The following is a 26,326-nucleotide window of genomic DNA, read 5'->3' as shown; positions in this document are numbered from 1 at the left end:
GCATAAATGCCAGCATGGACTGGTCAGGCTGAATGGCATGTTTCCATGCCTTATATCCTATGTAAAAAAAAACTACGAACAGAGTTAACCTTTCAAGTTAAAAGCAAAGTACTGTGGATGCTGGAAATCTTTCAAGTTGGTTGACTTATGATCAGAGTTCTCTATGAAGTCTCACCATCTCCGACCCTACCAGGATCGCCCCGCCCCCGCCTCCAGCCCCGCCTCCGGCCCCCGGAATGCGCAGGCGCACTGTTAAGCCTGGTGCCTGTCTGCGCAGGCGTGCCTGACGCATACCTCTATATCTAGGGCGCCTGCGTGGGGTTGAGCAGTAAGCGGTTTCGACAGCTTCTTCCAAGATGAAAGCGATTTGCGTGTTGAAGGGAACTGGGGAAGTGACCGGGACCGTCTATTTTGAGCAAGCTGTGAGTTACCGGGGCAGATCTACTAATGACTTCGTTCCCGGGGTGGGTGGGTGGGTGAGGTGCGGGTAGCGGCTCGGAGCAGATCTGCTTTCAACAGGCGCGTGTTTATGATGCAGGCGCTGGGTGTGAGAACGGCCGAGACCACGGAGGCTCCATCTCCTCACAGTGTTCCCTCCACCTGCAGAGCTGGGCCAGGAGCCGCTGTGCTTGAATGGTGATGGACTGGGCTGAGAGCCAGCCTGTAACGTTGCTTCAGCTGGCTTGCTGGAGAGGCAAACTCAAGAACCGTGCGCAGATTTAGATTTAGATTTTCTCTGTTTTAGACGTGCTTGTGCCTTTTTTTATTTCAAAAGAGCAAGTAATGAATCTTCCGACGCGATTTGGCAGTGCTGTTCTTTCACCTTCCGCCCCTCCCCCAGACTTTTTGCCTTGTCATGGTTGCAGCAGCTAATATGACGCAGTTGAACAATTTATGCAACCTATTAACGTACTTGCAGAAAGAGCAGTGGAAAAGAGGTATTTTGTGCCATGTTGCAGAATTTGCTCTTGTGAGGTCAGTCACTTGTAAGTCAATTTCGAAATGCTGTTGGATTGTTCGTATACATACATGCCAATTTATAGAACTTAACGAAAGCTGGTGGTTTTTAAAAAAAGAACAAAACCGCTTGCTCAATGAGAGCCTACCACAACTGAAACGCGCATGAGCTTGCCGCGTTTTCCAGTTACACACACTTAGCGTTATAAATTACTGTCGAGAATAAGCGGACACGCAGCAGCGATGGGTGTAGATTTTGAAGGGGAGCAAGCTGCCGACATTGGTACAGTGATTGCGCTCAAGTGAGACAGCAGGTTGTATGTTCGAGTTTAACTCCGGGGGGGACTTGAGCACAAAATCGGAGGGCTGTCCTGTGGTTTAGATGTTGTACTGAGGCCCTATCTGCCCGCCCGTAGAAAAACAAACATCTGGTGTCTTGATCAACTGCCACCTAAGACGTTATCTTTTAATTGCCGTTTGTGGGACTTGGTTTGTGCAAATTTGCTGTGCTGCATTACATAAGACTGTGTAAATACAAGTTATGTTTGTTCTTTCAAATGCTCAAGTTTGTTTACAGGGTGGAAGAATCTTAAGGGCATACCTCCATCTAGAAAATTCAATTCGGATTTGCCTTGGTGTATTTTCTGGCTTTTTGGAGGCTACTTTGCATAACTCTTGGCTAATGTAAAAACATTGCCCCACCCTCCACTAATTGGGTTTGATTATTTTGAAAAGTTGCTGATTCTGTAAATGCAAACTATTTTTGAATGCACAAATGGTATTATGCAGTTTGTAAAAATTCTAAATACAAACTCTCAAGTTAAGATTTGAGACACAAGTAGGTATTGTACATGCTTTAGTCATTCTATAGCCTTGGAACATGTATTGTGGACACCAAATAGCATTCCTGGTAGACCTACATGGAATGAGTAGGTATTCAGTAGATGTGCACCACAGCTACAGAGTTCCTGGAGTCCTCAAGTGAGATTATTTGCGGCACACCTTGCCACTCCCCACACACAATGGTTAAGCTTGTGCCAGTGATACCATGGCATAGAAAATAAGCATTGGAGTAGCCCATATGACCCTTCAAGCCTGCTCTGCCATTCAACAAGATCATGGCTGACTCCCTACCTCCACTCCACCTTTCTGCACAACCCATAATCACCTAATTCCCTTAGTACTCAAAAATCTATCTCCCTTTGTCTTTAATATACTCAAAGACTGAGCATCTAGTTTTCTCTGGTAGAGAATTCCATGGGTTCGTGACCCTTTTGAATGAAGAAATTTCTCCTCTTCTCAGTCCTAAAGCCATCCCCTTATACTGAGACTGTGACCCCATGTTCTAGGTCCCCCACCTAAGGGAATCATTTTCTCATCACCTACTCTATCAAGCCCCTTAATGATTTGAATTTGATTGGTGTAGTTTACTCAATTTCTCTTCATAGAACAGCATCCTCATCCAGAAACCATGAATCTTTGCACCCTGGGTAGGTATCTTCTTCCCTGGGTTAGGGGACTGGAACTGTATACATCATTACAGGTGTGGCCCCTCTAACGTCCTGCATAATTGTGAGACCTTATTATACTCTAATGCCCCAACTATCTTCAGTTACTTCATCAATGACCTTCCCTCCATCATTAGGGTAGAAGTGCAGATGTTTACTGACGATTGTACAATGTTCAGCACCATTTGTGACCCCTCGGATACTGAAGCTGTCTGTCCTTATGCAGTGAGACCTGGACAACATTCAAGCTTGGGTTGATCAGTGGCAAGAACATTTTCCCCACAAGTGCCAGGCAATGACCATCTCCAACAAGAGATAATCTACCCATCTCTCGACATTTAATGACATTACCATCACTGAATCCCTCACTGTCAACATCCTGGGGTTACCCTGGACCAGCCATATAAATACTGTGGCTACAAGAGCAGGCCTGGGTTTGGGAATTCTTGAGGTGAGTAACTCTCCACCTGACACCCCAAAGCCATACCATCTATAAGGCACAAATCAGTGTAATGGAATACTGTCTGCTTTTCCTGAATGAGTGCAGTTTCAATGACATTCAAGCTCAAAAGAATCCCAAACACAGCAGTCTGCTTGATTGGCACTTCCTCTGCCACTGATGCACAGTGGCAGCAGTGTGTACTATATACAAGATGCACTGCAACAACTCACTAAGGCTCCTTTAACAGCACTTTCCAAACCAGTGATTGCTGCCCACTTGGAAAGGCAAAGGCAGCAAATGTGTGGGAACACCACCACAAGCTCCCCTTCAAGCCACACACCATACTGACTTGGAACTACATTGTTGTTCCTTCACTGTCACTGGATCAAAATCCTGAAACTCCTTAACAGCATTGAGTACCTGCACCAGATAGACTGCAGCAGTTCAAGAAGGCAGCTGACCACCATCTTATGGGCAATTAGGGATGGACAGTAAATGCTGGCCTTGCCAGTGATGTCGCCATCCATAAAATGGCAGGGGGGGAGGGGGGAGAAACCCCTTGTGGTAAAAGCTAAGAAATAACTTGCTCCCTTCTTTACTTGCTGCACCTGTGATTCATGTACAAAGACATCCAGGTCCCTTTGAATGGAGGTATTTTTCAGTCAAAAAAATTTATTTTTTTCTTACCACAGTAAATTTCACATTTCACCACATTGTATTCTATCTGCCATGCTCTTGTCCACTTGCCTAATCTGTCTATCCCTCTGCAGCTCCTTTTGTGTTCTTCTCACCATTTACTTTCCCACCTAACCTTGCATTGTCAGCACACTTGGGTACCTTGCACTCAGTCCCCTTATCTCAGTCATTAATAAAATTTAGAAGCTGAGGCCCAACTAAAGGTCCTATAGTACCTACTAATTAGAGCCTTACAACCAGCAAATGTTATGTTTCCTGGCAATTAACCAATCCTCAATCCATGCCAATATATTGCCCCCAATCCCATGAATCCTGACTTTGTAACATAACTCATGGCACATTATCAATGCTTTTAAAAATCCAAATGCTCTACATCCACTGCCCCCCTTGTTCATTTTATTGTATCCTCAAATCTCAACAGGTTTGTCAAATACTGTTTCCTTTTCATAAATCTGTTTACTCTAATGATTTTCTATGTGTGCTTAACCATGCCCCTAATAATGACCAATAAGCCTACACTATTAGGCTTATGGCTTATAGTTTCCAGTTTTTTCTCCTCTTCCTTTCTGAAATAATGGGCAACTTGAAGTCAGGTATTCTCAATAAAGCTGGTCAATTTATTCAGTGGGTATTTCCTCTTCTCATTATGAAATGCTTATACCCAGCCTTGAGAAAATATATCAATTTGAGGTGCAAATGGCTCTTGTTTTAAAAAATGTCTACAACTTTCAAATTAATTGCTTTTTTTAAAAAAAGTGGCTTAATTTGTGTTACCAATTGGAGGGGGACATTTTGGTTTGTTCTAATGGCCTTCAGTCCAGCACTGCAACCAACAGCTGCCACATCCATCTTGCAAATGAACTCCTGTAATTGGTTAATACTGATCAACTCCAATCAAAAAATCTGGGTGTCTTAAATTGGCATGTATGAATATGACCCAATATTCCAAACAAAATATTAGTTACTCTAGGTGTTAAATTGAGATGTGGAAAACTTCCACTTTCCATTCTGGACTTGTCCTGCAGATTAACTTAACTACAGATTTCTTATTAGTCTCCAGAAGTACCTCTGTCTGAAGTATGTTGTTCTGATTTTCTGCCCCTTCCCATTTTTCTAAAGTAAGATGCAGTTGACAATTCATGGCTCACTGACTTAACTATAAATATAACCTTTAAAATTGGCAGGTCAGGAAGGAGCGGAACTGGAGTGTCTGTCCTTGTAGACGGCAGTTAGTGGTAAGGCCACGTGCTGGCAGTGAAACTATTTATATAGATACAAAAGCTTTAGGTTAGAAATGTGAAGTAAATCTACCAAAAGACAAGTTATAGTGTAATCAACTGTAGAGGCTATGAAATATATTCTCTATGGCACTGCATGTGAGTGAAGAGGTCTTGAAGAGTGGTGAATGATTGGAACTGGACATGTACAATTCAGTCTCCATTTTAAAATTGTGTTGAGCCCTTGTATTGATTTTATGATTACAGTTGCTAAGAATCTTGCAATTTTGAAAGCAGGGATAAACATGTTTGAAGCATAGGTTTCTCTTTAGCATTGTAACCCAGTTTACGATTTATACTACCTCTGGTGGGAAGTTACAAGTATGTCATGATTAACCTATATTGGTTCTTAGATTAATGTTTTAATTTGGAGGGGGCTTGTGTGTATTAATAATGGATTTTATAAATAGGAGTTTAACCACTTGCACTGATTATAAGTTGTGATGGGTTTGCAACATATCACCCTGGATAAAGTAATGTTTTATAAGCTGTCCTACCAGTTTAATCATTTTTACTAGCTATAAATATCCCCTTTTTTAGGGTGTTCTAATTTGCTTTCAGACTGGGCAAAAGAAACAACTCGCAGGTTTGATCATGCAACGAGTTTTAACCCTTTTCATTACAACTGAACACTGTTAATTAAAAGGTCCTTCATTCAGCCTGCTTTTTTTTCCCTGTTTTAGTAGCCCCAGGTAGAATCTGGTGCTGATCTTCAAAAAAAGTTGGCTTTTCATTCTCTTGCCTCCTAATAAATATGCAGAAACATAATTTAACCAGCTCTAGTCCTTGGGAACTACTAACTGTTGACACTTTTAAACACTGCTGGCACAAGGTGGTGAGCACAGCTATTTGGACCAATACATGCTATTCAACGTTAGTGAAATGTTTGAGATAATCAAAGTTCAATTTAAAAATCAGGAGCTGTTTATTTTTTGAGATAAACCAAACTGATTAATGTCAAAATTGCAAGAGCAAGTGCTGTCAGACAAACTGAGTGCAAAGGTCAGACACCATCTTAGCCTGTCATTTGATCCTGCTGTTTGAGAAACAAGTTCATTACTTTGCAGCAGCACCTTTTTTTATATTTAAAAACTAATATTTTATCAGTCACGTTTCTTATAGATTAGCACAAACATGTTCTCTCTGGGTATACTACATAAGTTGAGTTATGTACAGCTTGATTTGCAGCTTAATTTTGCAGTATAACTTATTAAATAAATTTAGCTTCCTGTCTACTGTTCCATTTGTTAACTTTCTCAAGAAAAATTTTTCACTTAATTGAGGGAAAAAAAAGGGTAGAAATGGTGCTCTTTGAATTGAAAGCATGCCTGGTCTATGCTTTTAAATTATTGCTGGTAGTTCTTGAATACTAATTGAGCTTGTGGAAAGCATAATTATCTATCTACTGTACAGAGCACATGTCTACTTCATTCTGCTACTCTATTCAAATTCAAAGATATTATGTGCAAATCTAAAACGACTGGCCCTAGATGAAAGTCTTCTCCAATTGGCTCATTTTAACACAAGATGTTGTCTTTTGCAGCTCTCCTAGGAACAGAAGCTGTGTTTTTGGTTGGGGAGGACAACTCTTGCACTGCAGTGCCTATCTTTCAGATTAAAGATAAGGATGACAATCCAGAATAAATCTCTTATGTTCTTAGTGTTCCAGGAGACTCATTTCTCTTTTTAGTATTGAAATGAGTTCAATTTCAGGCTAAACACAAGGTGTTCTTTATTGGTCTGAATTTAGTGGCTTTGAAAATTGGAATTTCAAGAATGATTCTAGTATTGGTGTTATCCACATTAGAGAAAACAGGAACCAATGAGCTGACTTGCTCTGTGGTTGAAGGGGTATGGCTTTTTAATTGCTGCTTTGATGCTTAGTTTGATCAGACACATTTTGAACTTTGGATTGACCGGGTACACTTTTGACAGTTTCTGGTGTTATAACATGAGCCTCACCTTGCTTTTGGACCATATGGTTGAGTGTTTTTTTTTCTTCAGAAATAGATCTGTTAAATGGTGTCTTTGGACATTTAACAAAATTGAACAAATCCTGAATTTATGGAACCCTTTTTCAGAAATCTGGACCAGCTAATATATTAACTTATTCTGGGGTAAGGAGATTAAGTTAGAGTAACTGAACTTTCATTTGGAAGTGGTTTCAAAACCAGAAATTAGCTTCATTTGCATGAAGATAAGATTCTTTATTACCTTTGTATGGTTTCACTTGCCTATCACTGAAGTAGAGTTGTTTCCTTGCATTGTGGTTGCTTTTTTATATTTTGATTTTTATGATGAAATGTACATGGAGCAGCAACTTGGAATTGCAAGGACTAGTGGAGAATTTGAGGCAAATGTACTAGGCCCCCATTAAAGTGCAGAAAAGTGTGACAATCTTTTGGCACATCCAGAAAAGTTGGGTTACACATCAGTGGTGCAGAAAAAGATTTGAAAGTTAACGTTGACTTTAACCTGAGGAATGCATCTGGAAGATGATTGATTGTAAGCTGCAAATGGGGTTGCAAATAGCAGGCAGATGGGATCACTCGCAGTAGAGGGTTCCAGCCAAGGAATTGTGGGGACAGTCCCTGGTGCTGGGGACTGTTGGCTCTAGGCCACAATTGGGAGGCTGGAATTTGAGGCTGGGGAAGCACTTCTATTCCTGGCATGCAGGGAGTGCTAAAAGACCCACTTACTTTGGCGAGCCTGATAGCTGCATTTCTGTAGTTCAGGCCTTCCCTTCAACTCAGTTAATTTAAGTTGCTGCACTGATTTTCAATTGACTTTGGTATTAATTAGGCCTTGCTTTTTTTGGGGGAGTGATTTCTGCATTTAAATTTTAAAAGGTTGCAGAATGGAGTCGGGTTACACCCCTCGTCAATTGGGGGTTAAAACTAGTTTCCAGTGTCCGTTGCTTTCATGAATTACCAGAGCGATAGCTGCACCTGTTGAAGTATGTCAGCATGAATCAGCACCTTCAGAGCAAGAACAGGAAGAGGTGAGAAATGAGCCATGTGAAAATAAACAGTAAAGAGCTTTCATTAATCTTAAGATTGTTCAGTTGTTTATGTTGGCCTCTGGGGGTCATGTTAATTTAAGTGCTAAAATGGGGTTGTATTGGAAAATAGCTTGGGAAATGCTGACCTATTGGGTACTGTGGTGAAATATCATCAAACCTGGAAACCAAATGTTGGGAAAATTTAAAGTTGAGAATTCTGGGCAAGGTGCTTGCTGTGCTTCCATGTGTCAGTTATATGGATTGGTCCAACAGAGCCATCAAAAGTTCTGTAGATGCCTGCAATTGCTCTTAACATATGGTTTAACAAAGTGATAACATATGGTTTAACAAAGTGATAAATGGAAGTGTACTTCATAGCATTGATGTCAAAGTATAAATTGGAAAGACAGACCTATTATTGATCACATTTGAGATTCTCATGCAAACTTGCAAATGGATGTTAAAAGGGATAAGAGTTAGAAATCAGCCATGAACTATAAAAGTAGCATGCAATAGAAGTGCACTTGAAACAAAGCTGGGTGGAGCTAAAAGCCAGACATTTGCATCAACCAGTTATTGCTTTTGTGCATCAATGTATAATGACCCATTTGCTAATTGGGGATGCATAATTATTTTGACAGCCCCTTGGCATGTACCATAATCTGGAAAATGTACAGCTTCCAGATTTTGGACTACACTGAATAGGTGATATACTTATCATCCAGGCTGACACAATAGAGTTCCTCTTGGTTGTCCTCAAGTCTTATTCCTTGTACCATCCTTTGTGTTCAAGGCATAGAGTAGAAAAGTTGGACATGTATAAAATACTGGTTTGGCCTCAACTCTGGGAAGGATGTGAAGTCATTTGAGTCCAGCAAAGATTTGGGAATCATCTCAGGGATGAGACACATCATGGATAAATTGGTGAGGCTGGGTCTGTTCTTCAGGTGGGAGGCTTATGATAAATCTTTTACACGGGAGGTGATTGGGATCTGGAATGCACTGCCTAAGTGTGATGGCAGATTGTTGTGGCTTTCAAAAGGAAATAGGTAATTTATGAGAATTTGCTGGGCCAAATGGTTGGGATAGAGGAGGGGGTAGAGTGGGACCAGCTGAGCTGCTGTTGAGACCTGGCACAAACAAATTGGGCCAAATGACCCCTTTCTGTGTTTCTATGGTTCTGAATGCATAAAATCAAGTGGAAAAGACTTGGAGGTAACAATCAACAATGCTAATGTTATACCTAATGTTTGTTCAAACAACCTCCATTGGTTTGGTTTGATATTTAGGGATGGTGCTCTAATTTTATGGAGGGTAAGTTAAAGTTTCTGCATTACCACAGTATGTAATATTTAGGTTAGAATTAATTCCTTCCAGAAATTGTTGAAGATGGGGATTATGCCATGAAACCAAAGTCTAAACTGATGAAATTTTGTCTTGTTTCTGTACCACACCCATGTGACTGGTGTTGCAACATCTAATTTCAAATGTAGAATTTTCTGTGGCATGCATGAAGACCCACCATAACTTGTCAAATGAATCAAAAGTTTTAAACTAAAGAATATTCAGATTAATTTTGTAGGTTTTTAAACCTCAGGATGCCTCTGCAGAAGATGAGCACTGTACCATAATTTTGTTCTGCCTCAATACCCCACAATTGTTTTTACCGGTCCATTGCTTGCAAATATACCTGCAGCTGTGAATTTGCTGTTGGATTATGGCTGTAGTTTTGAGACTCTGTACTAAAACAGGATCCAGATTACAAGAAGTGTCACTTCCTCACTGGAGGAATGATTTTTTTTCTCCCCCTACAGCTTACTTTTTCCTCAGCTTCCATTTGAAAATTCTGGGTAAACATACATTGTGGTATCAGGCAGGCTAACAACTTGGTTGCTTTGCACTGCAGTAGTTCTAGAAATCTTGTCTAAGATATTCAGCTTTCATGTATTTGAGGAAATTTGGGCTACCAGTCAAGTAGCTCCTCTTCTAATTGAGGCTTCATTTTATATTTAGTGGCCAAATGGGGATGAAGCAACCATTGAAAATTTAAAATCTGGTATGTTTATCAGAGGGTAAGATTAACTTTTGTGGCCATGATGGTAACCTATTCTGTTTGGAGGCAGTTCAGATGGCTTGACTTGTGTGCCTTTACTGCAAGTTATTGAATTTTCAAACTTTAGAAGAAATATGCTTAAACATCTATATGGAATTTTCTCTTCTCCAGGCAGATGGACCTGTGACTTTAAAAGGAAGCATCACTGGATTGACTCCTGGAAAGCATGGGTTCCATGTTCATGCTTTTGGAGATAACACAAATGGTATGAACTGAATCTTTGCTGTTCTGACAAGCTTGATGTGAAGTATGACATTAGAATTAAAGTTTTATGTATCAACTAGAAGGGAAGTTTTTTTCCTTGCAAGTGTAAGTGTGCTTAAAATTTGAAGTGTTTTTGCATTACAATAGACCTAGAACTTTTTGAAAAGGTAGCTTTAAATTTCTAATAAAAATAAAATACTGGGAACAAACAGTCAGCAGGTCAGACAGCAGCTATGAAGAGAACAGAAAATTGATGTCGGTTATGGAGCCTTTGTCAGAACTAGAAGACATTATAAAAGATCAGGATCAGAAAGAACATGTTGAGGTAAGGGTGGGTGGAAACTCCTGCTGAACAAAGGGAGGGGGGAGGGGAAATGTGCAAAGTTTTGTTAAGTGGGAGATGGTTAAATGGCAGAAGTGATACTGGATGGGATAATAGACATGGTGAGCAAAATTAAATGTTTGAAATGTGATTAATCAAAAAGGTAGGGGTTCAGAGAGCTAAAAATGGAAGCTTGAAAAATTATTACAGATCACTTCATATTCTTGGACAAACTCAGTTTAAATCATGGGCCTGAATCATTATTCTGGCACTTAACATGAACCATAAGAGAACTTTCTTGGACATATAAAGCTAGAAATTAGTTTGTGCTGCATGTAAAAGATGCACAATGTACACAATTTCTAGTTGCAAGTTTCTGTATCTAATGTGCATGGAGGTATAGTAAATCTCATGTACAAACACACATTAGTCTTCAGATTAGGCCAGCATGATACATCAACGCAGGCCTCCATTCTGCAAAAGTCACAATGCAGCTTTGGAAGGAAGTCTTAAATGCAACTAGGCAGCACCAGGTGGTTTGAAGATGAGAGTACTTAGTGCAAAACACTAACTGCAGTAATTGATAAGTGACAAACCATCAACAAAGAAACAAGTCTATGGTAATAGTCATAAATGAGTAAATGTGAACCAAGCACTGACACCTGAAAGCAAAAGGCAGACTAATTACAGTACTATGCTAACCAGAATGACTAACTTACAAGTTTCCTACATTACAGCAGTAACTACACTTTTTAAAAAAAAAGTACTTCATTGACTAAAGTGCTTTGAGACATCCTGTGGTTGTGAAAGGTGCTATATAAATGTAAGACTGTCTTTCTCTTAATAGAATTGAGAGGCATATAGCCCACAATACAATGATTCCACCTTTGAGCACTGATCAAACCACTAGTAAAACAGATCCTGCAAAGGGGAAACCTCCTAAGCAAGGGATCAGTTATCAATTATGCCATTAATCAGCGATATCAATGTGCTGTTATATTATTGCAAAAGAGCCATGAGAGTGAAAAGGCCATCCAATTCTTAAATGAGAATGCTTCAGGTTGTGATCATTACCCGTTTCTTTTACACTTCGTCTACACCATGTTCAAGTGGCCAACTAGCTTGTGATGAGAGACCTCAACACGAGGTGGGGACTGGACATCAGGGCATTTGGAGCTTTGGTTGGAAGCTCAAGAGAATCAAATGGGTTGAGCTTGGGATCCAGTAGAGGTGTGAGCAGCATCAGCAATGCAGTGAGTGGAAATGATGCTGAGGAGTGGTTATTAATGAGGTGCAAACCCGGAAATTTACCCTGGATATAATAGTGAAAGATTGCAAGTGGGTAAATAGGGACCAAGATGGCAGAAAATTGATGTTTTGGGTGTGAAGCCTCTCCAAGGAGCTGCACATCTGCTTTTACATCAACTTAAATCATGAATAGCAAGATGCAGGAGCACTCTTACATGATTCCTTTCTTCCTTCATAGAAGGGAAGTATTTTTAAAATGTCCTCATTTTGATGATGGTCTTTTGTTTTTAAGAACTACTGTTTGAGCTGCTGTAAAACTGGGGGAAAATTTCAAGTATGGAGGCTTTTTTGTTTTAACTGATCCAGTGCTGATTTCAGTCACAATGTATGCCTAAACAGTGGGGTCTAATGTGTGTTTGTACATGAGATTTATTATACCTCCATGCACATTGGATACAGAACCTTTCAACCAGAAATTGGGTGTACATTGTGCCTTTTACATGCAGCACAAACTAATTTCTAGCTTTATGTCCAAGAAAGTTCTCTTATGGTTCATGTTAAGTGCCAGAATAATGATTCAGGACCATGATTTAAATTGAATTTGTTAAAGTCAAATGCTTGAAACTTTCTGAATCCATGTGATATTAGGAAATGATTCCCTGGACATTCAAAAATCTTTCAATTAGCTCCTCAACACTGATCAACACTGACTAATCTTTTACTTTTTGCTGCAGGAAAGACCCTTGAAAGAGTAGTGCTCAATTGCTTTATTGAATAAATTACTGACAATTTGTGGACAATAAGGGAACAGGCATAACTGACTTTTTGTGGCCAGTCTGCTCAAAGGAAAAGTATTACAAAGCACAGACAAAGGTGTTAGTGAATGAGATTAGACTTGAGTAACAAATGTATTGCAATTTTGCATTGATGATTTGATAAATTGAGACTGGCACCAACATGCATGATTTGGGGAAGAAATTATGTACTTCCAACACATCTATTTCTAACTGCTTTCCCTACAGGCAGACATTGAATTTAAATTTGGGCAATGTGTCTCCAACACAGCATATGCTTCTGCCTTTTTTAAACTACATTAGTTATTGGTGTGTTGCTGTGTGGAAAGGGATACCTAACATTGTTGTGCACCTACTGTGTAATTTGGAAGCAGCTACTCCTTGTGGAGTGTGCCCCTTGTCTCAAACCTTTATTGCACTGCCACCCAACCCCTTCCTGATCATGGCCTCTCACTACTGTTTGCTGGAAACCCCCAAGGGTCTTGAGCTGCAACCTCCTGTTTGACATTTTTGGACAGGCTGTCAATTTGGCTGGTTGCTGAGTGGGAAACAGAACAAGAAGCCTTGTCAATAAGTTTGACCTCCCTGTAAATGTTTTATTTGTTAATGGGATGTGGGCATCATTGCAAAGGCTAGCATTTGTTGCCCATCCCTAATTGCCCTTGAACTGAGTGACTTACTAGGGCATTTAAGAGTCAAACACATTGTTGTGGGTCTGGAGCCAAACATGTAGGCCAGACCAGGTAAGGACAGTAGATCTCATTTCCTAAAGGGCATTGATGAACCAGATGGGTTTTTAACAACAATTGATAGCTTCATGCCACCATTATTGAGACTCTTTCAATTCCAGATATAATTAATTGAATTCCATCAGCTGCTATAGTAGGCAGAGCATTAGCCTGGATCTCTGGATTGCTAGTCCACTTACCACTACATCACTGCCTCCCATGAAATGTGAGCTGTTTTGTCTTTGTTTGCATTTAATCCCTAGAATAATCTCCACATCTTCCACAGCCAAAGTAAGTGTCTGAAATGTTTTGTGATCAATTAACTGTGACTTTGCTTGTTAAAGTTTACCTGCTTTCTGGTGTGTTTGTTTACAATACAGGCTGTATCAGTGCAGGACCTCACTACAACCCTTTTGCAAAACGTCATGGTGGACCAGGTGATGCTGAAAGGTGAGCTTTTTTATGGACTAGTTTTGCATGCTATATGTCCTTTTGGGTATTTGAAAATATAAATTTATGTTGCTTTGTATGCTTAAGCTATAATTTTTTAATTGCCAAGTTAACTTAATTCAAAGTGAAGAGTTAAACATGGCAGGAAAAGTTTGACCACTTGATCAAAGGGTGTGTTTAAAAATTCTTATGTACATTCAATTGTTTGAGCAAGAACAATCCCTAATTTTAGTTGAGACCCCTGTATTGAATAGGTTGTGCAATGGTTAACTTTCCCTTTCTGACCCAAAGAGGAACTACTTCCTGTATTGAGTATTCATCAAGAACTCACCCCTTACACATGCACACTTGTACAAGGGAAACACCTGGAGAATGGGCTTTTATCATGTGCAAGTCACCAAGGTTTGAACACTAAGAATTATGGTACCTTCAGTAAATGGAGATTTTTTTTTAAATTCCAGATGAATAGCCAGCTCTCCAAGTAATTCAATCTTGATGGAATTTGTCTTCATCTTGTAATTGTTGGCTTCAAATTTTTATAGATTTCACTATTTTGAAAGAGCATATATTCAGCAGGACTTGGACAACACTCAGGCTTGAATTGATGTGTGACACAAGTGCTACTTGTCACTGTGCTGGGCAACAGCCACCTCCAGTAAGAGTGTCTAATGACCTCCTCTTGATATTGAATGATGTTGCCATTGCTGAACTCCCACCATCAGGATCCAGATGTCTCTCACTTAACTGGAGGAGCCACAAATACAGTGCTTCAGAAGCAAATCAGAGGCTGGGAATTCTGCAGCAAGTAATTCTGCTCCTGACTCCCCAAAGTCTGTCAATCATCTACATGGCACAAGTTAGGACTGATGGAATACTCCCAACTTGCCTGGATGAGTGCATTTCTAAGAAGGCTGGAGAAGCCCAACACCAAGGCAGAGCAGCCTGCCTGATAAGTTACCCCAACTGGTGCACCATAGCTGCAACATGTACCATCACAACATGCATTCCTCCAACTTGCCAAGGCTGCTTCAACAGAACATTCCACACCTTGTACTGCTAGCAAAACAGGTGCAGTTGGCACATAACACTACAACCTATCAGTTCACCTCCAAGTTGCACAGTATCCTGTTTTTTAAAAATGTCAGTTCCTTTTATCATTGCTAGGTCAAATTCCTGGAACCCCCTAGCTAACAGCACTGGGCCCACTACCATATGGACTGTACTAGTTCAAGGTGGCAGCTCACCACCACTACCTTGGACAATTGGGGATGAGTAGTAAACACTGGCATTGATGGTAATGTGCATATCCCATGTACAAAAGTGTTTGGGTTTTGTTATTTGGCTAACTTTTTTTATGCTGATTGATCAAAACTCCTGTCTAACTTTGGGACCTGGATGAGTGCATCTCTAACAATGCTTGAAGCTTGACAGAATCCAAGACAAAGCAGCCCTCTTGATCAGCAACCACCCCCCCAACCACCAGTGCACCATATTTCCTGCCAATTTAATAATTGAAAACTCTTGTTCCTTGGCTTGTGGCAGCACCTGATGTATCTGTGGCCTTTACTCCAATCTCCCCAGTTCTTGGCTCCAGGTGAATTGAGAGGTGAGAGCTTTGGTATACAGTTCAAAGCTAAACTTGAGTTTTTTGAGCATGTTCAATTTTTTTTCCCTGAGCATAACTTGAAATTGTGCCACCTAATTTCAAGACTCGTTTTTCTTCTCTACAAGCTGGACACCCCATCTACTAAGTTATGCATCTCCTATTAAAGCCCACAGCTTGAAGCCCCTGCACTGTTACCCTGTCCTTTCCACTTCTGCTTTAGCTATCTGTATGCACCTTTTTGTACCAATGCTTAAGTTATCCTTTGCATGTTTTTGTTGGCATAGTTATACAGCTGTTTCTTCTGGAATGTCATGAAATCCACTCCCCTCCCACCCTGTTAAGCCATACTTTTTACTCACACTCATTCTTCAATAATTTTTTTCTTCTCCCCAGCTGCTCAGCTACTGTTGTCCTCCATGTAAATCTTGTGATGTGTGCAAGCATAATAGAAATCTTATGAATCATTTATGTTGAATTCAGTGTGTCCCTTGGGTGCTTGTTTACTGTTACTTTTGAGCCACTGCTTGAACTACTTTGTGAAAAAAGACCAGAATTCTTCAGGTTTTTGTCTTGGCAGTAGTGGTACTTTTTTACTAGCTAGATTTGATCAATTTCAGAATAGTTGTAACACTTTGGTTTCTTTTCAACTCATTTGTTTTGCAGCTTTTACCTGTAAACCTGTATGAGACCTTGAAAGATACATTCTCTTAGACTGTTCTCAGGAATTGAGATATTGCTTTGAAGTGACCTAACCACCTTCATTTGAGCCTCTGAACACAATGATTTGCTGCCCAGTACAATAAATGGTCTCCAGTTTATATGTTAGCCCCATCTGCCTTGTGTGTGCAGGCTTGGGGATCTTTCTAAGGTATTTTCCTGGAGCATCTGCTTGTGCAAAGAACTTCATTACTTGTTCAACATGCTCCCCAAGGTGTTGCTTTCACATTGATAAGTAACCAATATCTGAAATTTCCACAGGAGTTCTCCCCTATTTGCAGTAATGTCAGAAGTTGGAAGGATTCCTGTAGAAATGCTACTATCCATAGATTAAACAGCCGCAAATCCCTTTTTGTTCTGTTGTAAGCTGATGTACTACGTGCACAATTTGCTTAGCAGTTGAAGGCATTGGAGAAAACTTCAAACAGTTGAAAGACAAATTCTTCACTATCCCATAACATCTAATTTTCTGGAGGAGGATATTTTATGATATAGCAGGTGATAATTGCTGGGCTGACCAAATCCCAAAGGGAAACTTGGTCAAGCTATCTCAACGGTTTGCCATTTGTATTTTATTATGAGGTATGTGCACTGAAGCCTGAAGTAAAAATTCCACTACCACTTTTTTAAGATTTTAAATATTAAACTAAAACATTTATTAACAAACTTAAACACAAGATTACAGTTACACAATTAAATTTAGTCTTACAACATTCCCAAGAGATTTCTACTCGGCTAGACTCAAATGCCCTTTTCCAGGCAACAGTCCCTATAGATTCTTGATCTATAAAACATCCAGTAATACTGCAAGGCACCCACTGTTGCTATAGGGGAGGTATTTCATAGGCTTCTATCTCTCTCTCTCACTTGACAGTGGAAATCCAAGGCTTGTAATGAAACTTTGCTTTCTGGAACAATTGGACATTTCTCTGGGGTGGCTAGAGGCTGCTTCCTTCACAGGTCTGTCTTCGCACAGCACACTTCAAGATCGCAAGTGGCCACATCCCATACAGCTTTCATTCCTTTCTTAAATATGTTTTTTCCTATTTTTAAACCCATTGTTAACTAACTTTGGAAATTGCCTTTCGGATAATATAAAAATATTTGTTTTTATGGCCACTGCTTTCAGGAAACATTAACTTAACTTTGCTTTATTCGTTTATGATCTTTGCCAGTTGTAAAACTTCCTTTTTTCTGAAATTTAACAGCTAAAAATTCAATCCATTTATCTCCTAATGCAAATATTTATTTGTATCCTGTCTTAGCTTCATTTCCACCTAAAAATGTCCGCTTTTTTTTTTTACACCTAACCCTTTGATTTTAAACCTTGTCTGTCTGTCTTCAGTTTAATTAAATCAGTCACACAAACATACACCCAGCCCCCACAAGCCTGCTTCAGTATCCCAGTAATATTGAGAGAAATATTTTCTTTACAGTATACCATCAAAATATAATTCACCTAATTAGAAACAGGCTGAATAGCCACCTTGTGTCATAAATTTGTGCAGAAATGCCAGTTGCCAAGCTAGCTGAAAGTAAGAGATTGTATTTTAACTTTATTTAAGCCGTCTAAACCATTTTTGTTCTGCAGGCCTGGATTCACTTGTCTAATTAAATGTTTATTAAAAGGATTTGATCAGATATGGAGAACCTAGAACAAGAGGACATGAATTTAATCTAAACCATTCCAAACTGGAATTGGAACTGTTTTGGTGACAGGATGGTAAAAGATGTAGAGGGAGAGATGAAATGTGATCAGATTGATAGAGCCTTGAGGGGTTAAATAGAAACTGGCGTAGGCCATTTTCCTGCATTGATAATGAGGATCAATGTTGATTAGGATGCTGAGAATTCCCATGCTTTTCAAATCATGCAAAAAAAATTTCATTTTCAACTGAGATTATGCTAGACTATCTGGAGTGAGGATGCCATAAGGAAATTGCCAGATAGCTTAGTCAGTCAGTGTCGTGTACAAGTAAAGCTTTTAGGGCAGAAGTGATTTGCTTGGAGAGTGAATTTTAAATAGTCACTAGATGAGTTACTTATTGTAGATGCTAAATGAGGGCAGCCAATGAAGTTTTAGTAGCTTTATGGGATGGAAGGAAAAGAGGGTTCTGATCTCTAAGGAGCATCAGTAAACTGATATAATCCCACTGTCCTATTCCCTATGTCTAGTTTTTATGAAACTAATCAGGGCTTTTCCTCCAAACCTGAGAATGATCTGTGATTAATTGTTAAAACTATTAGAAATAACTTCTTAATGGTGATGTAAACATTATGCCTGATCACTTCCTTTTCATCGAGGTAACTTGTTTCATTTTGGCTACCATAGATCATGGTGTATAAGTTGACCCGGCATGTAAAATGGCCCCCAAAATTGCATTTGCATATAATGTCTGTCAACCCCACCCTACCCCACCACCGGCCCCCATTTCAGCCACAACATGCTATACTTGCATTAGTCGTGCGCCTCAATCTTTCACCCTACAATGCATGTTTTACTTGTACCTTTTTTATACATGGGTGCAAGGGATCAAGCAGGTGATGCAGGCTGTGTTTTGAAGATGCATCGGAGTTTAAGACATGCCCACGCAGCAGATCCCACATTGCAAGCTATGAAGAGAAATGACTCTTCCAACAAACTGAATGAAGTGTGCATCTGGTTTCAAGCTAAAAGTTGTAACCCTTGTTGACTTGTCAAAACTGTGTGGGACTTCTATGTTGGTGAAAGACTGGTGTGGAAATGGAAAAAGGAACTGTCCTGAAAAAGATGTCCTAGACCAAATGCCTTGGGAACAAGGAACAACCACTGGGCTGATCCTGAGAAGCATGTTTCAAAATGGGTGTTCAAATTGTTAGAATGGTTCCATTGTCACCAGAGATCCAATGTTTATATACACAAGTGGACCATATCAAATTTCAGGCCCAGCAAAGATTTTAGAGCAACAGCTAGTTGGTCTACACTCATTATGGAATGAAAATATCTAGTGTTGCTGCAGGAGATCAACATCGCTCAGACTACCAAAAGACCTCTGCCAAAATTAGCAGTTTCCAGTGATTCTTCTCTCAGCAGCAAAAACACAAGTACTGATTGTCACATCAACATGAATGAAATGCCCATGGATATTATGTCCCAACAAATTGTGGAATGGAAATGTTCAAAAACAGTTCCTGTGAAAACCACAGGACATAAGATGCATCCAGTGGTACTAGTCTGCATTGCTGTTGGAATGAAATGAAAGCCTGTAGTAACTTTCCAATGTAAAACCATGCCCAAAAAAAAAGTTCCCTGCAGGAGTTTTTGTGCATTTCCATGGCAACAGTGGGATGGATGAGAAGGGACTGAAGTTATGGATTGATGTGTTGAATAGGTGTCCTGGTGGCTTAAACAAAGAATGCAATTTAGTAATAAGTAAAACCAGAATAAATTTGCTGCCTTTCCACAGTTAAATGTGAAGTTCATGCTGCTGTGAAGACACACATTCTTCAAGTTGCTTCTAATGCAAAATGTTCACTAATGAACTTTTTTTGGATTGTTTGTTGCATTTAACATAAATTATTTGGCTTAATTATAACTTGTGATTCATTGCAGACATGTTGGTGATTTAGGCAATGTGGAGGCTAATGGAAATGGTGTGGCTGTCTTTCAAATCCAGGATAGTCACATCCATCTTTCAGGGGAAAGGTCCATTATTGGGCGTACACTTGTGGTAAGCATTGAAAAACCTGTGGCCTTGTTACAATAACTGATTCAGTTAAGACTAGATGAGCATAAGTCCATCAACTTCTATGGACTTTCTGAAGAATTAATCTATAACAGAGTTCTGGTGAAAGATTGAGATGGGAGTGGACAAATGCCCATTCTGAGCTGGACTTGTAAAAATGTTAATCCCTGGGCTACTTAATGACCTATATAATCTGGTCTAGCATTTAATTCCTTTATGGAGGTAGAAACAGTTTAACAAGGGGGCTAAGCCTTCACAAATCAAAGTCTAATATTACTTGCTTTTGAATACTGGATTCCTAATTGTTGAAATATTAATTCCTTGTCTGGCTCCCTGTTATGTTGTCACTTAGACCATTATCTGAAAAGGAAGAACATGCAGGATTACAGGGGAATGGCAGTAGATGAATTGCTCATTGAGTTGGTGCAGACAGTCTGGGCCAACATACTGTATAAGCTGTCCTCAAATCAGCAAGAATTGTTGACATCAGAAAATCTGAGGGAAACTGCTGAAGAATAGATAATTCTGCACTGTCACAAATATTGTAACTTAATCACCCCATTCCACTGCACTTGATGGTGTTTTTATTCTTTTGTGGCATGTGGGCAAAGCCTGTATTTGTTGCCCTACCCTAATCACCTTTTGAACAGAGTAACTTCCCAGGCCATTTCAGAGGGCAGTTAAGAGTCAACCACATGACTGGGTCTGGAGTTGCATGTGGGCCAGACCAGGTAAAAATGGCAGATTTCTTTCCCTAAGGACATTCGTGAACTGGAAGGGTTCTACAACAATTGATAGCTTCATGGTCACCATTACTGATACTAGCTTTAATATTCCAGATTTATTAACTGAATTCAGATTCCATCAGCTGACATGGTGGGATTTGAACCCATGTCCTCATAGCATGAGCCTTGGTATCTGGATTACCAGTCCAGTGACATCACCACTGTCATGGTCTTTTCCTTCTTTCAAGGACTATATTTAATGTTAAAAATTCAGTGTGCATTTTTTTTATGGTTAAATGATAGTCTTAGCACTAAATAAAGATGCCTCAAAGTAATGTAACTTGAAAACCAAAACCTATTCTTTGTGGGTTTGATTTGGACCTGGAATGAAGTGATAATACAATTTCTGTACCATCATTCCTCTAGGGTCTCTAAGCTTTAAAATAACCTTGCCATTAAGTGTCTAAATACTTTTTTTTTCTTCCCCGTGCCCCCCACCCCCCTGTTTTGTGAAGATTCATGAGAAGGAAGATGACTTGGGAAAAGGTGCCGATGAGGAGAGCACTCTAACAGGAAATGCTGGAAGTCGCTTAGCCTGTGGTGTGATTGGAATCGCTAAAGATTGAAATAAACTTGTCAGGGGAGGAGAGAATTGGCATGTAAGGTTAGCATAGTTAACCTGTCAACTACTGGTCCAAAAATAGTCTAATGTGCAGCAACTTCATGCAGTATACTTTAAGCTACATAATGTCTATAGTACAAATGAGACATTTGGTTTAACTGGTCTGTGCTTTAAATTCCTTAAAGATACAATTTGTGCATTTAGGATTAAACAATATAAGTAACATTAAGTTAGAACTTGATTTGTTGGCCTGGAAGTTCTTGACGTTGGAATTTGTTTATCTGTTAGAGCTTGAGTTAACCCAATAGCTGGAAGCACTGAACAATGTATTGTCAAACCAATCTAATAAAAGCAGTGTCCTTTTCTTTCAATATCTAAGTGTCTTGATGCAAAACAGACTTGATTATCTCTTTCAAAAGTTCAGAAAACCAGGGTCTTTATTGTACAAGTAAACTCTGAACAGTAGGGGTTTTCTTCACATAAACACTGCACAAACCATACAAGCTAGAAGAGTATGAAAAAAGAACTGATGCTGACCTGCCTTGCTTTGTTCTAAATGGTGGTGTATTTAACTTCAAACTATTGAACCAACTGCTCAGTGTCCAATATGCCCCTCTACTATGTTAAGGGGCAGTAGATTACTTAATGGTGGTGGCAATATGAAGTGTATGTCTTTAGAGGGTAATCCTGGCTTTGTTTCATCTACTGTGTAAAAATTCTCTTTTGTGAGAATAAGCCAAAATCTCTGCCCCAAAAGGAGCAACCATTGTCCTGTGTTGTTTCCCAATTGGTTTGAAAGTTACTTGTGCCAGTGGCCAGCTTCACCCTACATGTGTGCAAGTGTAAATTTCCTCAAATCTCCTCTAAACGTCATGCCCCTTGCCTTTAAATATGGTTATTAACCCCCTCCACTTCCTATCTATGCCCCTCCATAATTTTGTACGCCTCAATCAGTTACCTTCTCTGCTCTACGGAAGACAACCCCAGCCTATCTAGTCTCTTCATAGCTGAAATGTTCCGACCCAAGCAACACCCTGGTGGATCTCCTCTGCACCCTCTAGTGCAATCGCATCCTAGTGTGGTGACTGGAACTGCACACAGTACTCCAAATGTGGCCACCTAGTGTTTTATACGGCTCCATCATAACCTCCCTGCTCTTTAATTCAATGCCTTGAGTAATAAAGGCAAGTATCCCATAAACTGCCTTAACCACTTTATCTACCTGTCCTGCTGCCTTCAAGGATCTATGGACATGCACACCAAGGTCCCTCTGATCCTCTGTACTTCCTAGGGTCCAAACATTCATTATGTACTCCCTTGCCTTGTTAGTCCTCCCAAAATGCATCACCTCACACTTCAGGATTAAATTCTATTTGCCACTGTTCTTCCCATTTTACCATCCTGTTGTCTAAGGCTTTCCTCCTCACTATTTACCACACCAATTTTCATATCACCTACAAGCTTACTGATCATACCTTCCCTACATTCATGTCTAGAACATTAATGTGCACTACAAACAGTAAGGGACCCAGCACCAAACCCTGTGGTACACCACTGGACACAGGCTTCCATACCATCACCCTCTGCCTCATGCCACTAAGCCAGTTTTGGATCCAAATTGTCCTTTATCCCATGGGCTCCTACCACCTTGACCAGTCTCTCTGAGACCTTGTCAAGAGTCTCACTGAAGTTCACATAGGCTACAACTGTACTACACTCATCTGCACACCTAGTCACCTTGCAAAATTCAGTTAAATTTGTTAGACATGATCTCCCCTGACAAAGCAATGCTGACTATCCTTGATTAATCTTTGCCTCTCCAAGTGGAGATTAATTCTGTCCCTCCAATTTTTTCCAAAACTCTCCCTACCACTTATGTCAGTCTGGACTATAGTTCCCTGGTTTATTCCTACCACCCTTCTCAAATAATGGTATCACATTAACCACCCATCAAGGCCCCTGCAAACTCCTCCCTTGCCTCCCACAGCAGCCTGGGATACATCTCATTTGGGCCTTTGGATTTATCCACTTTTAAGCCTTGTTCCTGCAATTAGCGGGTTGGCTTTAGAAGGCCTTTATTCCCTAGAGTTGGAAAATGAGGATCTAATTGAAACAAAATTCCTAAGGAATGGATGGATGCTGAGAAAATGTCTCTCCTGGCTGAGGCATCGAGAACATGGAATCACAGTCTCAGTATGAGAGACTTGGGACAGAGTTGAGAAATTTCTTCACTGAGTTTTGAAACTTTACAACTCAAAGGGATAGAGGATTCTGATCATTTGAGTATGTTAAAAAAACCTCTTTCGAGTTATCAACAGTGACAGATTGCAACTCTTTCGAGTACAATCACAGTTCTTGGTTTCCGGGAGTGGGACATGAACCCACAACCCTCTGATTCAAAGGCGAGGGTGCTATGTACTGAGCCACAGCTGACACCTCTGAGTATGTTAAAGGTGGAGGCCAATAGATTAATAGCTAATTAAGGGATATGGGAATAGTGGAGGAAGGTGGAGCTGAGGTAGATCAGCTATGATCTTGTTAAATAGCTGAGCAAGCTTGAAGGGTCAAATGGTCTTCAGCTCCTATTTCTAATGTTCAAACCTAATCTATTGCAATTGATATAAACTCTGACATTATTCTCATGTCTGTGTCTCCAAGTGCAGCTTTCAATGACTACAGTCATTGTTCTAATTTGACATCCATTTTGTATTAATTTCCAATCTCATTCAGTTGTATCCTTTAGCTGTTAATTACCAATTTAGAACCTTGTTGAAATATCTTAATGTGGATGCTGTGCCAAAAAGCTGTAGTTTTGAAAGCAAGATAGGAGTTAGTTCTTTGAAGGAGTAATGTGCTGTGGATAAAGGGGAGCCTGTAGACATACTGTACTTGGATTTCCAGAAGGCATTTGATTAAGGTGCCACATCAAAAGTTATTGTGGAAAATAAAAGCTCATAGTGTAGAGGGTAGCATTTTCTCCTGGATAGAAGATTGGTTGGCTGGCAGGCAGAAAACAGCATGCATAAATGGGTCTTTTTTAGATTGGCAGAATGTGATTACTGGAGTCCCACAAGTGTGAGCTGGGGCCTCAACTTTTTACAATTTACATCAATGACTTAGATGAGGGGAACAAAGTCATGGTAGCTTAATTTGCGGACGACGCAAACGGAAAGTATGTTGTGAAGAAGACTTGAGTTGAGAAGGTAAGTGGGCAAAAATCTGGCAGATGGAGTAATATGTGGGAAAAATGTGAAGTTCACTTTGGCAGGAAGAATAAAAGTGTTACTTAATGGAGAATGAGCGCAGAGGAATCTAAGTGTTCTCGTGCACGAGTCACAAAGTTAGTATGCAGGTATAGCATGTAATCAAGGCTAATGGAATGCTATCCTTTATTACAAGAGGAATTGAACATAAAAGTAAGATAAAAGCAAAATACTGCGGATGCTGGAAACCTGAAACAGAAAATGCTGGAAAAAATCAGCAGGAGTAAGATACCATAAAAGTAAGGATGCTATGCTTGTTATTGGTGAGACCGCATCTCGAATTCTGTGCAGTGTTGGTTGTCTTATTTAAAGAAAGATGTAAATGCATTGGAGGTGGTTCGGAGCTTTGAGATTGATAAAAGCAAAAAACTGCGGATGCTGGAAATCCAAAACAAAAACAAATATACCTGGAAAAACTCAGCAGGTCTGGCAGCATCTACGGAGAGGAGCACAGTTAACATTTCGAGTCTGAATGACCCTTCAACAGAACTAAGTAAAAACAGAAGAGAGGTGAAATATAAGCTAGTTTAAGGAGGGGTGGGACAAGTAGAACTAGAAAGAGGGCCAGTGATAGGTGGCAATAACCAAAAGATGTCACAGACAAAAGGACAAAGCGGTGTTGAAGGTGGTGATATTATCTGAGGAATGTGCTAATTAGGTGTAGAAAGCAGGACAAGCAAGGTACAGATAGCCCTAGTGGGGGTGGGGTGAAGGAATCAAAAAAGGCTAAAAGGTAGAGATAAAACAATGGATGGGAATACATTTAAAAATAATGGAAGTAGGTGGGAAAAGAAAAATATATAAATTGGGGGGGGAAAAAAGAAAAAAAGGGGGGGAATCGGAAAGGGTGGGGATGGGGAAGAGAGTTCATGATCTAAAATTGTTGAACTCAATATTCAGTCTGGAAAGCTGTAAAGTGCCTAGTCGGAAGATGAGGTGCTCTTCCTCCAGTTTGCGTTGAGCTTCACTGGAACAATGCAGCAAGCCAAAGACGGACATGAGAGCAGGGTGGAGTGTTGAAATGGCAAGTGACAGGGAGGTCTGGGTAATGCTTGCGGACAGACCGAAGGTGTTCTGCAAAGCGGTCACCCAGTCTGCGTTTGGTCTCTCCGATGTAGAGGAAACCGCATTGGGAGCAACGAATGCAGTAGACTAAGTTGAGGGAAGTGCAAGTGAAATGCTGCTTCACTTGAAAGGAGTGTTTGGGCCCTTGGACGGTGAGGAGAGGGGAAGTAAAGGGGCAGGTGTTGCACCTTCTGCGGTTGCATGGGAAGGTGCCGTGGGAGGGGGTTGAGGTGTAGGGGGTGATGGAGCAGTGGACCAGGGTGTCCCGGAGGGAACGATCTCTGTGGAATGCCGCTGGCGGGGGTGAAGGGAAGATGTGTTTGGTGGTGGCATCATGCTGGAGTAGGCAGAAATGGCGGAGGATGATCCTTTGACTGCGGAGGCTGGTGGGGTGATAAGTGAGGACAAGGGGGACCCTATCATGTTTCTGGGAGGGAGAAGAAGGTGTGAGGGCGGATGTGCGGGAGATGGGCCGGACACAGTTCAGGGCCCTGTCAACCACCGTGGGTGGAAAACCTTGGTTAAGGTAGAAGGTGGACATGTCAGAGGAACTGTTTTTGAATGTGGCATCATCAGAACAGATGCGACGGAGGCGAAGGAACTGAGAGAAGGGATGGAGTCCTTACAGGAAGCGGGGTGTCAGGAGCTGTAGTCGAGGTAGCTGTGGGAGTCGGTAGGCTTGTAATGGATATTGGTGGACAGTCTATCACCAGAAATTGAGACAGAGAGGTCGAGGAAGGGAAGTGTCAGAGATGGACCATGTGAAAATGATGGAGGGGTGGAAATTAGAAGCAAAATTAATAAATTTTTCCAGGTCCAGATGAGAGCATGAAGCAGCACCGAAGTAATCATCGATGTACCGG

The 26,326-nt window shown here is 40.5% G+C and overlaps 1 protein-coding gene across 1 annotated transcript; it reads left to right on the top strand.

The window, feature by feature from the left end:
- The first annotated feature begins 272 nt into the window (after positions 1-272).
- On the top strand, positions 273-21,506 carry LOC144691610 (superoxide dismutase [Cu-Zn]). The gene is made up of 5 exons (XM_078559870.1): positions 273-422; positions 10,106-10,199; positions 13,671-13,740; positions 19,656-19,773; positions 21,029-21,506. Exons 1-5 carry the CDS (start codon positions 357-359, stop codon positions 21,137-21,139), a joined length of 459 nt encoding a protein of 152 aa, XP_078415996.1. The 5' UTR covers positions 273-356; the 3' UTR covers positions 21,140-21,506.
- The last annotated feature ends 4,820 nt before the right edge of the window (positions 21,507-26,326 follow it).

Source organism: Cetorhinus maximus, chromosome 16 (genome assembly GCF_964194155.1).
Source record: "Cetorhinus maximus chromosome 16, sCetMax3.hap1.1, whole genome shotgun sequence".
NCBI lineage: Eukaryota > Metazoa > Chordata > Chondrichthyes > Lamniformes > Cetorhinidae > Cetorhinus > Cetorhinus maximus.
Note: the sequence above shows the minus strand (reverse complement) of the source record. Positions and strands in the feature narration are given on the sequence as shown.